Genomic DNA, 14996 nt, shown 5'->3' on the forward strand with positions numbered 1-14996 from the left:
TCTTTCCCTTCCTGCTGGGCCGAGCCAGACCGGAAGACGAGCGAGATGACGGTCGCCGGCGCTGGGAATAGACGAGAAGCGGCGGCTGCGAGCGCAAGAGCCGACAAGAGACAGGCAACAAAAGCGACGCGCGCGCAAAGACAGAAAAACAGAGAGAAGCAGAGCGGACGGCGCAGGCGAGGGGGGGGGAAGGGGGTCGCAGAAGCTCGCTGGCGACGAAAGAAGGGCGAGAGAGCAAGCAGTCTGAGGTGCTGGAGAGCCGGACGTCGAAGCTGAAGATTTGAGCAGAAGAAGTTGTTGCCTGAAGCCGTTGAGATTCTTCTTAACTAACGCGCGGCGTAACCATGATAGAACTGCAGCAGTCAGACAGACAGACGACGGGACGAGAATACGAAGATAAAAGATAAAAGATAAGACGAGGGAGAGGGCAAAGGTGCTGCTGCTGGGTGGTTATGGTATATATTGGGCGTGGTGGTGAGAGCCGGAGTATACGGACCACGACGGCAGCCAGGAGTCTCGACGTTGCCAGGCAGGAGAAGAAGACAGGTTGATGCTATCGAGGACGAGGGCCGAGAAGGGGGCTCGAGGGACGAGGACGACGACGAACAAGGTCTTTCGTCTCTGCTACGACGCGGGAGGATCAAGGGAGGCCAAAAGGTGGATGGCAGAGACGAGCAGAGGCGGCCAGAAAGGAGGACCAGAAGGACCGGGAAGAAACAGCGACGACAAGGGAGAGAAAGAGACCAAAAGAAAAAAAAAAAAAGTAAGGGCCAGAAGAAGAGACAGCCACAGAGAGAGAGAGAGAGAGAGGAAGAAGCACATCAACGCTGCCTCATGGTCTGGAGCGAGCTGAGCCAGGCCAGGAGAGGCCAGTCAGAGGGCGGATGCAGGCAGTGGGCCAAAACGATACGGGGACAGGAAAAAGCAACCATGAACCTATCTGGACACGCTCATACAGAGGATACAGCGCAAGGAGGCCCTCGAGAGACACGGCCAGGCAAAAAGAAGGAGACGAAACGGTCGCAAAGTGGCTGATATCGGCCAATATCAAACTCCCCTGGGCCTACGGATACACAACCCTACCTAGATGTCCCTTGCCCATCTACCAACATTTTACGGAGCAACCACGAAGAGGAAGGGGAAAAAAAAAAAAAAAAAAAAAAGGGCAGATGCCAGACGGGAGAGGTACAGCGTCAAAGGGACGGATACAGCAGATACAGAGAGATACGATACTAGCTCCAAGGGCCGATGTCTGGCCCACCGGCATCAACCAGGTCCTCCCTTTCTCCCACCCCCGGCCAATCGACCGCTCCTCAGGCTGCTTGCCTGGTCGACACCACATTCGCACACCCCCTAGCACTGCGCCATCAAGCACACACCAGCCTTCAGGCCCGTTGATTGGCATCTCCACCATCCTGCCCTCCCTCTTCGTGCCTTCTGGCGCGGCCAATCAACCGACGCGCCGGCTCGTTCTTTTTCCCTGGCTTTGGGGGGAGAGGGGGGAGACCGACTGGCTTTGGGCTTGGACTGGTCCTTGACCTTGCACAGGGGTAGCACCTGTCGACGCCGAGTTGCAGGCCCTAACCAGCAAGCCAGCTGCGAGGGGGGGGACCGTTTATCCGCACCATGGATGGGCCACGTTGGAGAAGCGAGGGCATGCTGAAGCTCCAGACAAGGCAAGGCCGTGGAGGGAGCCAGCTCAGCTTACATACATGCTCCATGCGTTTCTTCTGTCCAGTGGGCTTTTCCCGGGGGTTTTAAAGATGTCGTAGCGTGCTCCGTTACCATGTCCATGGAGGAAGCTATCAACCTTCCTCCTACTCCTGCTCCTCCTCCTGGCCCCCCTTGCTCCGTCTCTTTCTCCAGACGCTCGCTCACTAGTCCGGAGTATATCAGGTGTCACCATCACCACACCCTTCGCTAAATGAAAGGAACATTCCTTGCTCTCATCCAGACCCGGCGTCGCATCTCATCTATGGTGACGAACCTACCGAATAAAAAAAAAAAGGGGCCCAAAAAAATTCTGATGACCGACGCAGGACTCGAACCTGCAAATCTCCTGATTCGTAGTCAGGCGCCTTAACCAATTGGGCCAGTCGGCCTGTTTGCTTGTGGAGTCCGAAGCTCCGGAGTCACCTTGAACCCGCGCAGGATTCAGACCCGTTTCTCTCCTAGGGTTAGGCCGGTCTATACGATATTCCTCATAGATACTCGCCATTCTTTGCCTTCTACAACTCATGGAGGATCTTCATCGTCATGTGTAACCCCGTTCGACGGCTAGGCTGAAGTCATTTGCAGGGTTATTTGGGGTGAGTAAATATCTTGATACAATTGGGATCGTTAGAAAACCCTGTAGTTACCTGCATACAACTGCGTGATCATCATTCAACCGTTGTTGACATAACTCTAAGACATGGAGATGAGGCTGAGAAACGTCATTGGTGTAAGTTGATAGCTGGCCAGGACGAAGACCGAGCATGGCAGTGTAGGGAGAGATGGCTGGTAACATTCGTGGGATTGCCATGACCCGAGGTGCTGTCTTATAACAATATTACGACAGAGATTTCTCTAACGTATGGATGGTTGAATCAATACCATAGGAGGAAAGGTGGTAAGCTTCCAAAGGCTTAATGGTCCACTGGAAGCATAGATGAGATGTCTCATGGCAAATGAAAAAGATAGTGCCTCTTCACGAAGGATTTCTTATTGACAAGTGTTGAATACCAAATACTTATGTATCTAGGCATAGATAGAGTGGAAATCTCCTTATAAGCTGTTGGGTGGATGCATCTAGCATGTACTCGGGTATCTGTAGGGCGTCCAAACTGCAGGAGTTCTCTGCCACTGCACTCCATAGAGCCAGGAATCCCTAACAGGCCCATCCATATAACGGGTCTTTGTCTTTGGCCGTCAGCTGGATGAGAGTAACCAGAGAGTAGAGAGCACCGTCAAGTCCTCAACTTCTTTCTCTGTCTCCAGCTTCGACTCCCACTTCTTCATCCCTTCGCATGCCAGTGAAGCGACCGTTAAAAGGCATATTACCAAATCTGCAGTCTAGTTTAGTAGAAGAACTGGCCTGTCTTTTCAACACATCAAACAGGCCGACTGGCCCAATTGGTTAAGGCGCCTGACTACGAATCAGGAGATTTGCAGGTTCGAGTCCTGCGTCGGTCATTCAAGATAATTTTTTTTTTTTTGAGATTGTTCGTCTCTCTGCTTGCTTTTATTTGCCTCTTAATATTTCTTTTTACGTGTATCTTTTTGTTTGTTTGATGGGGTCGAGATTCGGGCTGATATCGACTTCATCCGGGCTGCCGTTCTGGGCAGGCGAGATATCATCTGTCCTACGCCATTGCTCTCTAACGCTGCATGCAGGGCTGCACCCGACAGGTCCCTGCAGCGGCCTTGCTGTCTCTCCAGGCGTCTTCTCCCTGGCTGCTGCATCCATGTCGCAGTTCATGCAAGGCCGTCGCTCTCTGTACGGAGTAACTTACGTGGGACAGCTCACACGTGAGGGAGGCCTGCCATTTACTTACTTTGGCCTGCATCGCGAGGTACGTAGTTATCCAGCCTCAAACAGTTCGACAACGCTGCCTGGTGTGAGTTTGACCATTTTTGAGTCCTCTTATGGAGTATACGGACTGCATTAGCTGGTAACTTTTGGCTCAAATACGCCCGTTCATACACCGATCTTACGGCTGCGGTGGCTCGGCTACTCAAAACGCCCGTCCAACGGTTCAGGGGGTTACAAGATGCCTGCTCCAACCAACTTCCTGGAGCCAAACAAGAGTCCCAGCTCGTCCAAAACGCCCACGGAGAACCAACGACCAGAGTTGAGACTCAAAAGTAGAATTTTTTTTTTTTTTTTTTTTTTTTTCCCTGCTTGCTTTTCCTTTTCTGCATCGGCCGACCCGGTTTATCCCTGTGACGTATCCTGGTCGCGATCTCAAGGTTTACCTGTTCGATTGGATCTGGTGAAGCTGAACACGAAAATGCCACCCCTCTTCCTTTTTGGCCTCGCAGAATAATATATTATTTGATAGTCGGTTGGTCCCTCAAGGGAGGGTGGGCTCGACAGGCAGCACCAGGATGGCCCTGTTCCGATGTCATGGAAGCTCCGAGGTTGGCTGACCTTGGATGTTGTTCTCGCCTCACGAAAATTTGTGGTGATCTCGGGACTCCTACCCTCTCCACGATAAAGATGTTGATCGGGAGTGATGGATAATGCTTAGGTGGCTGGCTGTGAAAGTCGGTCTGGTGCCATGATCAAGTATGACACTCGTCTCTTGAGAAAAGGAAATGCATCGAGACTACGCTGCCGAGAGATGATCGTATCTCGACATATACCCTATCCACTGCTGGCCCCCGAGGTCATCGAAGATGGTCAGAGCCTCCATCCCCGAGGCATCAATGGTGCTTCTCGGGAATCTCAGCGTCGTATCCATCGTGGCTTTCTCCTAGGGTTCTTAGACCAGAATATGGGGAACCCTGGGCACACGATGGGGCCAGTTTAGTGAACTTTTTTGGGACCAGCTCATTGCTGTTTGATGACATCTGTTCATCAACATTGACCATGCTGGCTATGATACCACTAAATACTCCGTACATGTGACCATATAGCAGCCAGTGCAGCGCATGAATCACCAGGATTCTTTCTGATCGTGGGGAATTACTTGGATTATGCGTGGAAAGCTTTTGATTTTGCGAGATAGTCGCCACCGCCCATTCGATAGTTACAACGAACTTTCCCTGGCCCTCGTGAAATTCATTGGCTCTCTCATCTGTGGCGCTTGAATAAAATGTTGACAACTAGACCGTGGCTTGAGGCACCAGTTACAACTCACCTCGGGGCACGACTCAAGATATCAATGTATAAGCAAAAGGTCTAGAGATAGCATCTACCTGGCTCTGTTTGCCCCATCGAGCGACATTTGACCATATAGAAGCTTTCGTTGACCATGACCACCCAATGTTTGATACCTCATGATTGAAAGATCCCCATTATGATAGTGAAGAAAAGTTATAAAACGGCTGAGGCTCATCATATTCCCCTGGCTTTCAATTCAACGGCTTCTTTTCCCTCGAGATTACTTGGAAATTTTTCATTAGCTTTACTCAGCCAGATTATCTACCTCCTGCATCAATCAATTTCCTACAATCCGCAGCCATGAAATTCTCCACCATATCTTTACCCTCCATTGCCCTCCTCGACCTGGCTGCTGGCACAAGTTGCGGAAAAGGAACGAAAGCCCGGCCCCTTCGGCAGAGTCACAGTTGTCGATCTGCGCGAGGGTGGCCCTACAGAAGCATGCGTGTAAAGATTCCGCGTCACCAAGGTGCAGAGAGGAGAGGCCTGCTCCGCATTCAAGACCTGCAGGGCTGCGGACTACTGCGACCAAACGGAAAAAATCTGCAAAATGAGGTCGACGGACGGCCAGTGCAGCGTGCACGCTTACTGCGGAACCAATATCTGTTTCAGGGGCATGAGCCAGAGGAATATAACATCTGCGGAAGCAACAAGGATTGTCCGGAGGGGAAAATTTTGCCGGTACACCAAGAGGCAATTTCTCTCTACTCTGGAGAAGAAAGTGAGAACTTGCAAGAGATGCAAGAAAGGAATGATTGGTCAGGAATGCTCGAAGTCTACTGATTGCAAAGGGCGGACTAGATGCCAGTTTGGCGTTTGCTTGCACAAGCATTTCCATCTGAATAAGGCCACCAACGGACTCGTCTACTGTGATGACGCGGACTGCGAGTCGAACAACTGCGAAGTTACAACTCACAACAATGGAAGAATCACCTCAAAGTACCGCTAAGGCTTAATGAATGGCGTTACGAGGTATGTGTGATGATATCGGGGGCTTGCATACAACGATGCCGATATACGAGAGCCGTTAGGTGTGTAGATGAAGATGATTACGTTTGAACATAATTGTAATATCAACCATTATTTAATATCATTTAATGTATTCGTGGTGACAGATAATAATATTCATCTATAGGAGTCTGTGTACATGGCCTTGCTGCTCACTCCACCGATTTGACCAATCTCAGTCAGGTACATCCACATCAGTACCTCTACCGCAAGCTACATAAATACCTATCAACAGAAGAGTACAATTCAGCTTCCCCAGGCGAATACTCTGCCCTCACAAGATAAAGAGGCTAGGAAAGGTGCATTATCACCACAGCTGCCTCACCAACAGGGTATCGTCCCTGGAGATACGAGCTGCAGTCAAACTGGCAACAAAAGAAGCCAGAGTTGCTTTTTCTTCCTCTATCCTCAACCCCTTGTTTTACAGGGTACTTGGTCTATCAAATTGGCTGCCTGAGCTCGATGAAACCGCTATTCAGTATGGCGTTGGGCCTCACTTCAATGATAACGGCTAACACGTAAGACTTGTAAAGAAGCGGACATCATACGGAGTATACATATAGAAAGTCAAAGTCATAGAGACGTCCTCGTCAAGCAAGCCATCTTGGTTAGACCATGGCTAAATATATACCTACCAGGGGCTTACCTGCTGATCCATTTATCCATCGGGTGTCACGGTATTTAATACCGAGTAAGTAGAATAAGCCCATGGTCTGGAACGGAACGAATGGTATATCTCCCCACCTGGAAACAATAACAGATATCCATTCCGTCTAGTAATAGTACCTATAAGTTATCGACTCATCGAGATCTTTCCAACCAGATAGACGCCCCATCCCAACTCAACTATAAAACACAGCAAAGATGCTTTGATACATATGATGACAGTGGCCCTCATCAGGAACTAACGTGCTTTGGAAAAGCAGGGGATAAAAAAAAGGAAAAACGTGGGTATGTAATATACAGCAGACAAGGATTCGAGGGTCCAAAGGAATGGTGAGGGAACCAGAGCTACGCGTCCAGGTACTTGTGGGTGGTGTGATGTACCGGCGTTTTTCTCTGCTGACTGCCTTGTCCCGGTTGATTATAATAATTGTCTCAACGGACATGCTGTGTTCGAGACGGTTCGGCTCATTTTAAAGGGGGGGAAGTCAGATTAATTGGTGTTTGCCGCTTTTCCCGCCGTCTTCGAGTTGGCCTGGGCCTTTTGCGCTTTTCCTAGCTTCGGCTCAACTAGACCGATCTATGCACCCATGACCATCAGTAACCGTAATCGATCCACCGATGATATTTCAATCGTTCACCACGTTCACCATCCAGATAAAAATGTTCTGGCCTCCAAGGCAGAGTGCTGAAGAATTGTCCCGGGGTCAAAACGTACCATGCTTAGTAGCCGCCATACCCCATCGGTAGGCTGAGCGCCTACACCAAGCCAGTATTTCGTCCTTATTTGATCAAGCGCAATATCCTTATATGGTCGTGCAGTTTTTGCTTCACTGTCTGAGAGCCCAACTGGTTTTTGTGGTACTGGGTTATATGTTCCGAGGACTTCAATGGGTTTTGAGTCGCGTGCAATTCTGTAAAGTGTCAGTTAGCACGAGTGATCACTACATCGAAGCTCATAGGCACGACTCGACGTGCACTGAGGAAGCCTGAGGAAGAATTAACCAGAGACACACCTTGCTTGGGAGACCACTATGTTGTAGAAGGGGTCATGTTTTCTGCCGAAACGGGACAGTCGAATTCGGAGGACCATTGTGAAATTTTGGACAGAGAGATCACGGTTAAACCAATTGAACCGGATCAAGTGATATAAATCTCTCCTCCAACGTCGACTGGCGCTCGTATCTCTGTATAATCTATCGAGTCTTGATCTTCGTCTTTAGATGCAGGTGCGCTGTCGCCGTCAAAAATTATCCGGAAACGGACATTTAATTCTCCGCGTTAGAATCACATGATGATTGATTTGGTAATCTTCAACGTCATACTTCATATCAAGTTGAGATGTTGTTAAATTCAAGCAGGACGCAGAACATTTCATGGAAAGTGATTTATGCTAATATTTTGCCATATATAGTTGTTAAATTGGCGTAGCAATATATCTTTGTGGACTCGTGAAGCTCGGATGCGGAGAGCCTTGATACCGCAGTCATTGTTTACATCTATCCGCAAGTATAGAAGACTATCCAGCATGACACTAAAGGTTGAGTGTCCGACGAATGTTCCCCTCCTATTTCAAATATAACTGTATCACAGAATATTTTCGTATGCCTAGTTAATCATGCTAACTTAGGGCTATTATATCCCTAGACTATCAACCCTAAGGATGCATCATCTCTGGATAAAGATCTCATGGATACGGGGGGCTTCTCCATCGACCAGCTAATGGAACTAGCCGGGCTCTCTGTCTCACAGGCCGGTATATACCCATACTTTATGTTGGAACATACATATATACACCTTCACTTGGGGATCTTAACTAACTGCTCTCAATTCTCGGGTATCTTTAGTCTACCGTGTCCACCCGCCCAAAGATGGCTGCAACGTTCTGGTAGCCTGTGGCCCAGGAAATAACGGTAGGCCTTAGCGTCCCCATCAATGGAATATGTATGTTTTGATGCTTGGCGAGTGGTAACTTTTTGCAATGTATAGGAGGGGACGGGCTGGTCGCTGCCCGCCATCTAGCACATTACGGGTATAAACCTACCGTGTATTACCCTAAGCAAGGCAAGAATGAGCTATATGAGGTGCGTCCACATATACCCCACAACAGTACACCCAAGGTAGAGATATCTAAACCTGTCTATCCAGCGCCTGAAAACGCAACTGAAGAATCTTTCCGTGCCATTCACTTCCGACTTCACTGATTCCCTGAAATCCTCCGATCTAGTTGTGGACGCTATATTTGGCTTTTCATTCAGCGGACCACTCAGAGACCCGTTTCCAGCCATAATTTCCCAGCTTGAGGAGACTAAGGTTCCTGTTCTTAGCGTCGATGCGCCGAGCTCATGGGACGTCGAGACTGGGCCGCCCAAAAATGGACCCGGTTCGAAGTTTATGCCAGATATACTCGTCAGTTTGACAGCCGCTAAGCCGTGCGTGAAATGGTTTAAGGGGAGGCATTTCCTCGGCGGAAGGTTTTTGACACCTGATATTGCGGGGAAGTATGGGCTGGATTTACCTGAGTACCCAGGTGTTGACCAGATAGTGGAAGTTGATGTGGATGGATCCGGGAAGTTGTGAAGGCTATGGCTAGCTGCAGTGTATAATAACACAAGTAATTCATTGGGTAATTGATTTCCAGTGCATGAGTGACTAGTCGGCCTGTCAAAGTACCTTGTGGAAAAACGCGGGAGGTGTCTTAAAAAGTTTGGATTGACTGGTGTCACATTTCAAACAGTCCAAGATCATAGCGCAACGCAACAATGCCAAGGGAGTGCATATAATTAGTAACTAATTTCAAGTTTCTATACGTAACGCTCATGTTTCCGTACACATGCTTCTGTCAGATCTAATTAATTGCATCTCTAATTTCGCTTATGACACCTTTGACTCTTGGTTCCCGCCCGAAGCCGGCATCTAAAACCCGTGACAGTGTCTGATCGAGGTCGTAAATCTCCTTTGCCGCCGTCTGAATATCGTGGTCAAAGCCAACAACCAGTGTTCCAAGTGCAACCAGTCCTCGATAGACAGCCTCCGAATCCTTCTCGTTACGGAGAACTTTAGAAAGCTGGTCGATGAGTACAAGACCGTGCTCGGATGCTTCCGGTGAGTTAACATTTTCTTTGGATGTGAAGTAAACGGCAAGGTTGATGTATAATGTTGCTGCAGCAATGGTTACATTGCGGTTACCAGCCGCAACGGAGTCGGACATGACAGAGCCAATTTTGTTCGTAACTTCTTCGAAGCAGCCAGCGACTAGTGCACGGCCCGGCCCTGTTTCGAAAAAGTTTGCTAGCATTCGGATGGCCAGCATGGTGTTATTGGGGCTGAGAGGAGCATCAAACACACCGCTGGATATGATCACCGACACTAAATTACCTTCTCCTTGATCCCAGGTTGCTGCTGTGGGAGATGCAGCAGCTAGGAGCCGGAGAAGATCGAGACCTGGAAGCCGGTTTACGGCTGGCCAGCCTGTTGATACTTTGACGAGTAAGGGGAGAGTGGCTTCAACAACTGGTGACTTGGACAGTGAGGATGGCTGCTCAAGTTGGGAGCACAGAGCAGATATAGCTTCCATCTCCGAGGGAGCAAGGGACAAATCCTTTGAGCCGGAAGATACCAACTGGGCGTTAATCTCGGATATCTTTTTCTGTATAGCTTTCAAATTCGCCGATTTTATAGAGAGATAGGACGCTTGAGGTAACACTTTTGGTCGAGAATCCGGAATAGACGGTTGTTGGTAGGTGGATTCGCCTGTCTGGGACGGGCCTACTACTGCCCCTTTAGTATTGGTTGTGATAAAGTTCGCAACCTGTTCCAGGTATGATATCGGAAGTTCGTTGTTTGCGATGAATTTCTTTGCCACGTCGTAGGGGTTTTGAGACAGATTATATGGGAGTTTTAGGGGTGGCTTTCCATCTTCGATGTCAACATCGAATACATAATCGTAGTCCTGGCCCATATATTCGACTTTTCTACCACTGCTTCCGACAGAGTCCACCACTGTGCCAACAGGAACCCATTGAGAAGAGGCAGACGACCATGTATGAGCAGTGACGCTCCCATCATCTTCACGAATCATCTGTACCTGGCCATCTTTTGTTCCAGATCTCTGTTTGAGGAATTCCGGGCCAGGAAGTTTTTCCTTATTGACCTTCCCGACCTGCTCTTGTGGAATGGAGGACTCTTTCACGGCATTCTCGAAAATCTGAGTGGTGGCCTCATCGGCTTGTCGACCCTTGTCCCGGCTGAAAATCCGAGCTATCCTATCACTGGCTCCCGAGATAATGTCACCAGATTCGGCACATGCAGCAACACTCCATACTGATATTGCCGGATGGGTAATTGTCTGAATGCAGCTAGTAGCATCCCATATCCTTACAGTCCGGTCTTCTCCAGAACTCACAAGCTCGCCGGAGGGTAGAGAATCGAGGGAGTAGATGAAGCTTTCGTGTCCATGCAATTGGCCAACCTGCTTCCCTTGGATAGTCCAAAGTCGAATGATACCATCATTTCCCGCAGATGCTATCTGGGCTCCGGATCCATGTCCATCTGGGAACTTGCAAAGTGCTCGAACAACATCCCCGCAGCCCCTGAAAGTGTTCAGAAGCTTCCCGGAGGTATTGAACACACGTATAAGTTTATCAGCGCACCCTAAATTCCCATAAGTACGCAGTGTACCCCATAGCATTTCCGGTATGTATTCTTACCCGTAATGACTGTGTCCTTGTCGTAAGCGAGAACAGCCCAAACACTGCCTCCATGACCATCCAGAACCACTTCCTTGCTCCATTTTCCAATCTCCCAAAGGCGTCCAGTAGAGTCCCAGCTTCCACTGGCCAGCCACTTACGGTCTGGCGAGACAGCTAGAGCACATACGTTGCCAGTATGACCAAGCAGCAAACGCTCAGCGTTGTCATCCGCTGGTTTCCCGGGCTGTCTTGCTTCTATTATCGTATCTTGCCCAGCACTAAATATCAGTCCTTCCGGATAGTCCCCTGTTGGAGGGCAGTAAGCCAGGGAATTTATAAATGCCGACCCATGCACTGTGATCTTATCATCAAACTTCGGAGGCGGGGACGATACCACTGTCCACATACGAACAGTTGCATCTCGGGACGACGTTAGAGCAGTAGATGTAGTTGGAAAGGCCACAGCTCGAACCTATATATCAAGAAATCAGTCACAGTAGCTCCTTATATGGCGAGAGGGTTAATTCGGACTAACGTCATCGCTGTGGCCTTCCAGAAGGGCGGAGATCTTGAAGTCCGGCATACAAATGATTTTGGTTGGCTATAAAGAGAACGTATCGTATGAGCGAGCAAAAAACACAGCTACCACGGTATAAATCCGTCGCCCAACGGAGAAAATGAAGTTATCACGAAGAGCAACGAATGGCTGTGGCTGTAGTTCTTCGGCTTGTTTGCAGAGTGCCAGAGTGTGGGGGTTGGAGTTGCTATTCTTTGCATGACATAATACAAAATTTGGCAGACCAGGTCACATGACAGTCGGACACAACCAAAGCTGGCTGGCTCATCCATTGCTATCAAATACTTTGGTGAATACTTTGGTGAAGGGAGTTGCCAAGAAGAACATAATGTTGTGATATTGCACGGGATTGCACACTATTAAGGGCAACAAGAAGATGGCGAATAATCAAGATCTGGTTGTATATACCTACTATAAGATAATGACTTCGGTTCTACGGAGTACTATGAAACAGTTTAAATAACGGACATCCTGGTATACGAAGACGTAAGAGGTACTATATACCATATGCCTCATCATGGTGTAAAGGATATACAAAATAGGCGGCTTCTTTTCTTACAGCCACAGCATAAACGGCCAATGTCAGCTCTCAAGTAGCCGTCTGAAGCTCTCGCGATGTCCCTGATAATGGAACGGTGGGTGTTGCGAGTCAAACTGTCTAGTATGGTGTCCCGCTAGCCAGAGGGTACAACATCCCTGTGGACAAGCCCAGCAGCTCCTGGTATGCGCCAAAACTGCAGGGAACGAGGACGTCTGCTCCCCTGCAGAAAAAAAGTGTCTCCAGCACGAAAAAGTTCAAGCCGTCCTGTCCTACTCCACGGTGAATTGGCCGCCGCCTATCCGCCGCCTTAATACCCTCTGCATCTCCCGTCGTCCTCGTCCTTCTCCGCGTGTCCCAAAGCCGCCGTCGAACACTAAACGTTGAAGAAGAGAGTCATGTGCCCTGGAGCCTTACCTCATCCCGCTTAGCGCTTGCTCCCTCCGCGCTTAAACTCTCCACCGAGCCCTGTCCGCCGATATCAAAAAGAAAAAAAGAAGACAGCGTTCTTGGTCGTTTGTCCACTGCTTCTTATACGACCAACCATCTTGTCCTTTATTCTCTCCTTTCCATCCCGCTGAGAAGCCCTTGCACAGCGTTCGTCAGGTTGATTCTTTAGACAAAAAAGAAGGAGAAAACGCAGAATAGCAAAAAAAGGGACTCGGAAGCCAGCCCCTCCGCTTTGGATTTTGGTCCTGCAAGAGACGAGCTGTCTTCTGCTTCCGTGCCACTGCTCCACGCCTTTCACTCCCTTATAGACGAGCTCCATTTTCTCCATTTTCTGTTCTGTTTTAATGATAGGAATGTTTTGACGACTGAACGGATTCCCTTCACTATCATATTGCTGGTGCAAAAAGACCGGTGTTCATTGGCCCTCGATTTTTTGTCTTCGGAGATACCTCTCTACCTTGGGATCTTGTTTACTTTCCGTTATTTTCTTGATATCTTCTCTACTTGACCTTTATTTCCCCTCTTCATATACTCTTCATTAGCTTGTGGCTACTGATTTTTTTGCCTTTTTCTTGTATTCCTTTTGACCGAGTTGTGGTTTCATTCCTCAGTCACCGCCTCCAAGACAGATGGCATCTGGTAAGCTATGGTTCTTCCTATTATTGAACCCTAACCAAAGCTGGTCCGCTATCTCGATGACGTGAAGCTGATTCCTTCCCGGTAGATGCTTCAAAGGTTGTGCCCTTGACTTGTCATGGGCATTCACGGCCTGTGCCTCACATCAGCTTCTCTTCAACTACAGAAGATGACCAATACTACCTGATCTCAGCCTGCAAAGGTAAAACAATATACAATCCCAAGCTATATTCAATTTCTATGACTAAAGTTTTTTACTCTGCAGATAATAATCCTATGCTCCGGGATGGGATCACTGGTGATTGGTTAGTCTCGCCTCATAAGAACTCTCTTCTATAGGCTTTAGCTGACATGGTATCAACTCAATGAAGGATTGGGACATTTCTAGGCCACAAAGGCGCCGTTTGGCAGGCAAGGCTCTCCGTGGACGCTACCATTGCTGCTACCGCTGCAGCAGACTTCTCTGCGTATGTCATCCGACGACCCAATTCCAACATCATGCAAATTTTGAACCCGTTGCTCACATCTCAACTAGAAAGGTATGGGACACACATACTGGGGAGTGTCTGCACACATTGCAGCACTCCCACATTGTCCGAGCAGTTGCGTTCCCCGTTCAAGCCGGCCCTCAAATCCTAGCCACAGGCGGCATGGAGAAGAAACTACGTATCTTTGACCTCTCCCGGGCTCAGGGCAGTAGTTCGTCCTCACCCACGTCTCAAAACGCAGCCAACGGCGCAAGTTCCAGCTCATCTTCCTCCAACGCCATGAGCTATGAAATTGGCCCCGGCGTACACAACGGAACTATCAAATCAATCATCTGGTACCAGGACTACAACATCCTCGTCACTGCTGCAGATGATAAGAAGATTCGATGGTGGGATCTCCGTTCTCGTCACCCATGTGCGGAATATTCTGTGGATGGCACAATTGGTAGTTGTGAGATGAATGCAATTTCAACGACACCCAACGACCCGGGTGTATTGAGCGTTGCTGCAGGCAAATCAGCGTACTTTTTCGACCCCGTACAGCCAGGCCGGTTGTTGAAAAAGACTGATTTCTCGTATGAGCTTGCTAGTGTTGCCGTTAACAAGGTAACGAGCCGGTTCGTCACCGGCAGCACAGGCGATACATGGGCGCGCGTTTACGATCTTGAATCCAACGACGAACTAGGTGTGTGGCCCCTCTTTTCCTGGCTAATATCGATATGACAGTGGTATCTAGGTTACTAACGGCGAAACTCAGAGGTGCAACGGGGCCACCATGGCCCGATTTGGTCACTCAGCTACTCCCCTGACGGCAAGATTTACGGCACAGGAAGCGAGGATGGGACGATCAAGTTATGGAAAGCATGTAGAGAGCCATATGGTCTATGGAGATAGACTATCAGCCTGGCGAGTGACTTGCAGGTCAACGGTCATGCAGAGAAAACCCTTGCTTCAAAACTGTTTGGTTAAATAGGTTAGCCATGTAAGGTTGGTTTACTTACATATGGTAGCAGGAGGGTAGTCTGTGTTATTCAACATCAAATAATAACACCATTGGTCTACATTCTGTCTATATTCT

General features: G+C 48.8%; 5 protein-coding genes and 2 non-coding genes across 7 annotated transcripts; 4 read left to right on the forward strand and 3 right to left on the reverse strand.

The window, feature by feature from the left end:
• Positions 1 to 2027: 2027 nt before the first annotated feature.
• On the reverse strand, positions 2028 to 2102 carry TERG_10575. Its single transcript has one exon. It is a non-coding gene; the product is annotated as a tRNA-Arg (tRNA).
• A 997-nt stretch (positions 2103 to 3099) lies between these two features.
• On the forward strand, positions 3100 to 3174 carry TERG_10576. Its single transcript has one exon. It is a non-coding gene; the product is annotated as a tRNA-Arg (tRNA).
• A 2243-nt stretch (positions 3175 to 5417) lies between these two features.
• Positions 5418 to 5816, forward strand: TERG_07836 (uncharacterized protein; the record flags this gene model as incomplete). The annotated part of the gene is made up of 1 exon (XM_047748835.1): positions 5418 to 5816. One exon carries the CDS (start codon positions 5418 to 5420, stop codon positions 5814 to 5816), a length of 399 nt encoding a protein of 132 aa, XP_047604825.1.
• A 1215-nt stretch (positions 5817 to 7031) lies between these two features.
• TERG_07837 (ribosomal protein S16) lies at positions 7032 to 7631 on the reverse strand (the record flags this gene model as incomplete). Its single annotated transcript, XM_047748836.1, has 3 exons — positions 7032 to 7118; positions 7257 to 7452; positions 7555 to 7631. The coding sequence occupies 3 exons, from the start codon at positions 7629 to 7631 to the stop codon at positions 7032 to 7034; spliced, it is 360 nt and encodes a 119-aa protein (XP_047604826.1).
• Positions 7632 to 8066: 435 nt separating this feature from the next.
• On the forward strand, positions 8067 to 9118 carry TERG_07838 (YjeF family domain-containing protein; the record flags this gene model as incomplete). The annotated part of the gene is made up of 5 exons (XM_003231492.1): positions 8067 to 8078; positions 8186 to 8294; positions 8386 to 8451; positions 8528 to 8622; positions 8687 to 9118. 5 exons carry the CDS (start codon positions 8067 to 8069, stop codon positions 9116 to 9118), a joined length of 714 nt encoding a protein of 237 aa, XP_003231540.1.
• A 268-nt stretch (positions 9119 to 9386) lies between these two features.
• On the reverse strand, positions 9387 to 11635 carry TERG_07839 (uncharacterized protein; the record flags this gene model as incomplete). Its single annotated transcript, XM_003231493.2, has 2 exons — positions 9387 to 11191; positions 11248 to 11635. 2 exons carry the CDS (start codon positions 11633 to 11635, stop codon positions 9387 to 9389), a joined length of 2193 nt encoding a protein of 730 aa, XP_003231541.2.
• Positions 11636 to 13423: 1788 nt separating this feature from the next.
• On the forward strand, positions 13424 to 14812 carry TERG_07840 (uncharacterized protein; the record flags this gene model as incomplete). Its single annotated transcript, XM_003231494.1, has 6 exons — positions 13424 to 13433; positions 13519 to 13632; positions 13696 to 13735; positions 13802 to 13897; positions 13966 to 14603; positions 14676 to 14812. The coding sequence occupies 6 exons, from the start codon at positions 13424 to 13426 to the stop codon at positions 14810 to 14812; spliced, it is 1035 nt and encodes a 344-aa protein (XP_003231542.1).
• Between the last annotated feature and the right edge of the window lie 184 nt (positions 14813 to 14996).

Source organism: Trichophyton rubrum, assembly GCF_000151425.1.
Source record: "Trichophyton rubrum CBS 118892 genomic scaffold supercont2.11, whole genome shotgun sequence".
In the NCBI taxonomy this organism is placed as follows: Eukaryota; Fungi; Ascomycota; class Eurotiomycetes; order Onygenales; family Arthrodermataceae; genus Trichophyton; species Trichophyton rubrum.